This window comes from Mus musculus, chromosome 16 (genome assembly GCF_000001635.26).
Source record: "Mus musculus strain C57BL/6J chromosome 16, GRCm38.p6 C57BL/6J".
Classification (NCBI taxonomy): Eukaryota; Metazoa; Chordata; class Mammalia; order Rodentia; family Muridae; genus Mus; species Mus musculus.
The window spans coordinates 3,591,894-3,594,939 of record NC_000082.6 but is presented as its reverse complement, the minus strand read 5'-3'; the positions used below and the strand labels follow the sequence as shown (position 1 = coordinate 3,594,939).

General features: G+C 41.1%; 1 protein-coding gene across 1 annotated transcript; it reads right to left on the bottom strand.

Moving 5' to 3' along the window:
• Window positions 1-1,600: 1,600 nt before the first annotated feature.
• Window positions 1,601-2,542, bottom strand: Olfr161 (olfactory receptor 161). Its single transcript, NM_146860.1, has one exon. The coding sequence runs from the start codon at window positions 2,540-2,542 to the stop codon at window positions 1,601-1,603; it is 942 nt and encodes a 313-aa protein (NP_667071.1).
• Between the last annotated feature and the right edge of the window lie 504 nt (window positions 2,543-3,046).

Genomic DNA, 3,046 nt, shown 5'->3' with positions numbered 1-3,046 from the left:
TTTGTTTGTTTGTTTGAGTATAGTCTTTTTAACTCGTCCACGGTTCAGTGAAGACCACACATCTGAGTATGTGGAAACAAAAGTTAAATTTAGTAAGTGTGAAAGAACAGAAGGAAGAGAGGGGGATCAAGGGAGGGAGGGAGGAAGAAAGGGAAGGAGAGAAATAAAGAAATAAATGAAACAAAGAAAAATTAGGTGGTAAGTTAAAAATGAAAGGAATAAAAATTTTCATTACAACAAAATCTTAGAAAATAAAAATAAAAATCTTAGAAATAAAAATACACAGGATCAGCAAAACCAAACTACAGGCACTAACTTTAAAAGTTTTACTATGGGGACTGATGAGATGGCTCAGTGGTTAAGAGCATCACTCTTCTGAAGGTCCTGAGTTTAAATCCCAGCAACCACATGGTGGCTCACAACCATCTGTAATGAGATCTGGAGCCCTCTTCTGGAGTGTCTGAATACAGCTACAGTGTACTTACTTATAATAAATAAATTAAAAAAGTTTTACTATGAAATGAAAATTTAAATCCAATATGTACATTTTTTACTAAATTAAAGTTCCAGAAGAGTCAGGACTGCATGGAGAGACTCTATCTCAAACAAAACAACAACAACAACAACAACAACAACAACAACAACAACGTTGCTATATAAGAAGACCAGCAAATACTGACAGACAGGAAAGAGAGCAGAGAGACTGACATGTCTGCACACTAGAATTGGAGAAGGTTCAGCTCATTTTTATTGAATTGGCTCATTTTTTGCTTAATGTTATATACTATATAATGCTCAGATAACAAAAATAAACTAGTAAGTCCAAATGAGCTGCAGAAGTAAGGTTTCCTGGAGCTCCAAACCCTCACTTCTCAACCCACCAAGTCTGATATTCCTGTGAGAAGGGCTTAGGCTAAGGTCTCTGTGGTAAGAAAGAATGAACAGTTGTGGCTTCCCAGAGGTGGCCTGGATACTCCTGTTGGGTGCTGGAACTCTGCTGAGGAACATGGAGCATTACAAAGGATGTCAGTAGCAGATCGGTCTCTGATATAGTGATATCACAAGATGTTGTTAGCACAGAAGAACACAAGAGCATAGGGTCTGCTGATGCCAACAAAATAACAGCACGTGTCTGAAAATGGAAGACTTATGTAGCTGCTGCAGCTTGGCCAACCAGAACTCAGTCTTGTATTCAACTACATGAAGAAAAACATTCAGAATTATCCCAAGTTAGAAATGACATCCCATCTGGAGGAGGAATCTATTCCCCATTCTGACAACACCTGACCCAGTTTTGAGCTTACCACAAGTCACTTTCCAGTGTTGTCCCATAGATATTCCTTGCACTTGCCCAGAACTGTAGATGGGTGCTCATGGTGAATTCTGCCAAGGTATTGGCATGACAATCCAAGTAACAACCTTCAGTAAAGAGATTTTTTTTTCATTCTTTTACCTAAAGGATTTGTATCCTGGGCTCTGTATCTGGTAGAGATAGTAGATGCTTTTCTTACAAAAAACAAGTACTCCATTTCAAATAATTGAAAAAACATGAATAGTTCTTAGACATTAGTTCCTTCTGTGATGTTTGACACTTCCAACATTACTGTGTAGATATAAATCTCATGGTAAGCACTTTCCTTAAAGCCCCTTTCATGTCCCTGTTCCTCAGGCTGTAGATGAAAGGTTTCATCATGGGGGTCACCACTGTGTACATCATGGCAGCTGCCATGTCCCTCCCAGCTGAGTGAGAAGATGAGGGGTTGAAATACAGGGATATGATAGTGCCATAGAAGAGGCACACAACAGCCAAGTGTGAGCCACAGGTAGAGAAGGCTTTCCATCTTCCTGTGGATGAGATTTTCAGGATGGCACAAGCAATAAGGATATAAGACAAGAGGATGCAAACAAATGGAGCTAACATTATCAGCCCTGCAACAGCAAGAATCATCAACTCATTGAGATGTGTGTCTGAGCAAGAGAGTTTCAGCAGGGGAGTCACTTCACAGAAGAAGTGGGGGATCACATTGTCCCCACAGAAGTAGAGTTGAGCCACGAGCAGTGTGTGCAACAGAGCATTCAGACTGGCTACCATCCAGGACCCAACAACAAGAAAGGCACAAAGCTGATGGGTCATCTTTGTTGTGTAGTGTAAAGGGTGGCATATGGCCACAAATCGGTCATAGGCCATCACAGCCAGCAGGAAATTGTCCATGTCAGCAAACACACAGAGAAAATACAGCTGTGTGAGGCACCCAGAGAACGAAATGGCTTGATTTCTTAGTATGTGAATGGCCAGTACCTTAGGGACAGTGGTGGAGGAGAAGCATACATCCACAAAGGACAGGTTGCTGAGGAAGAAGTACATGGGGGTGTGCAGGCGGGAGTCTGTGCTGATGGCCAGGATGATGAGCAGGTTTCCCAAGACAGTGGCCAGGTACATGATGAGGAAGAGTAGAAAGATGAGCTGCTGTTGCTGCTGGGGCTGCCTGGAGAGTCCCAGAAGGAGGAACTCAGAGACACTGGACTGGTTGGTGCCTCCCATAGATTTTTAGCCCAGCTATAAAGAAGAGAAGCAGAATCCAACAAATCATACTATAGTCATTGCCACGTTTAAAAAAAAAACTGCAACAAGGCTGGGAAAATATTTCAACAATCATAAAGTCTCCCTGATTTTCCAGAGAATTCAAGTTCAATTCCCAGCCCCAACAGCATAGCTAGCATTATGTATATAATCTTTTTCCATATGCTCTATTTCCCTCTTCTGGATTCAGCACAAACACATTCAGCATACATACATTCAGGTAAAACACCCAAAGATATAAAATAAAGTGAATCGGAAAACAAAATATATGCTTTAAAAAAGCAAGTTTGCTTTAGATTGGTTGAGTTAGTACCTACCCATAGTGCTCAGCTTCCAATGCCCCATCTGAGATGGTTCTGGACACACCAGATTCACCCCTCTACTTCATTGAATACTACATAAAATATAAGTGCATGGGCTGCAGAATGTTTCAGTGGGTAAAGGTGTTTACTGAACTAAACCTGA

Bases quoted from the DNA above. Each gene is read 5' to 3' on its own strand.
- Olfr161 (NM_146860.1), bottom strand. From the start codon at position 2,542: ATGGGAGGCACCAACCAGTCCAGTGTCTCTGAGTTCCTCCTTCTGGGA.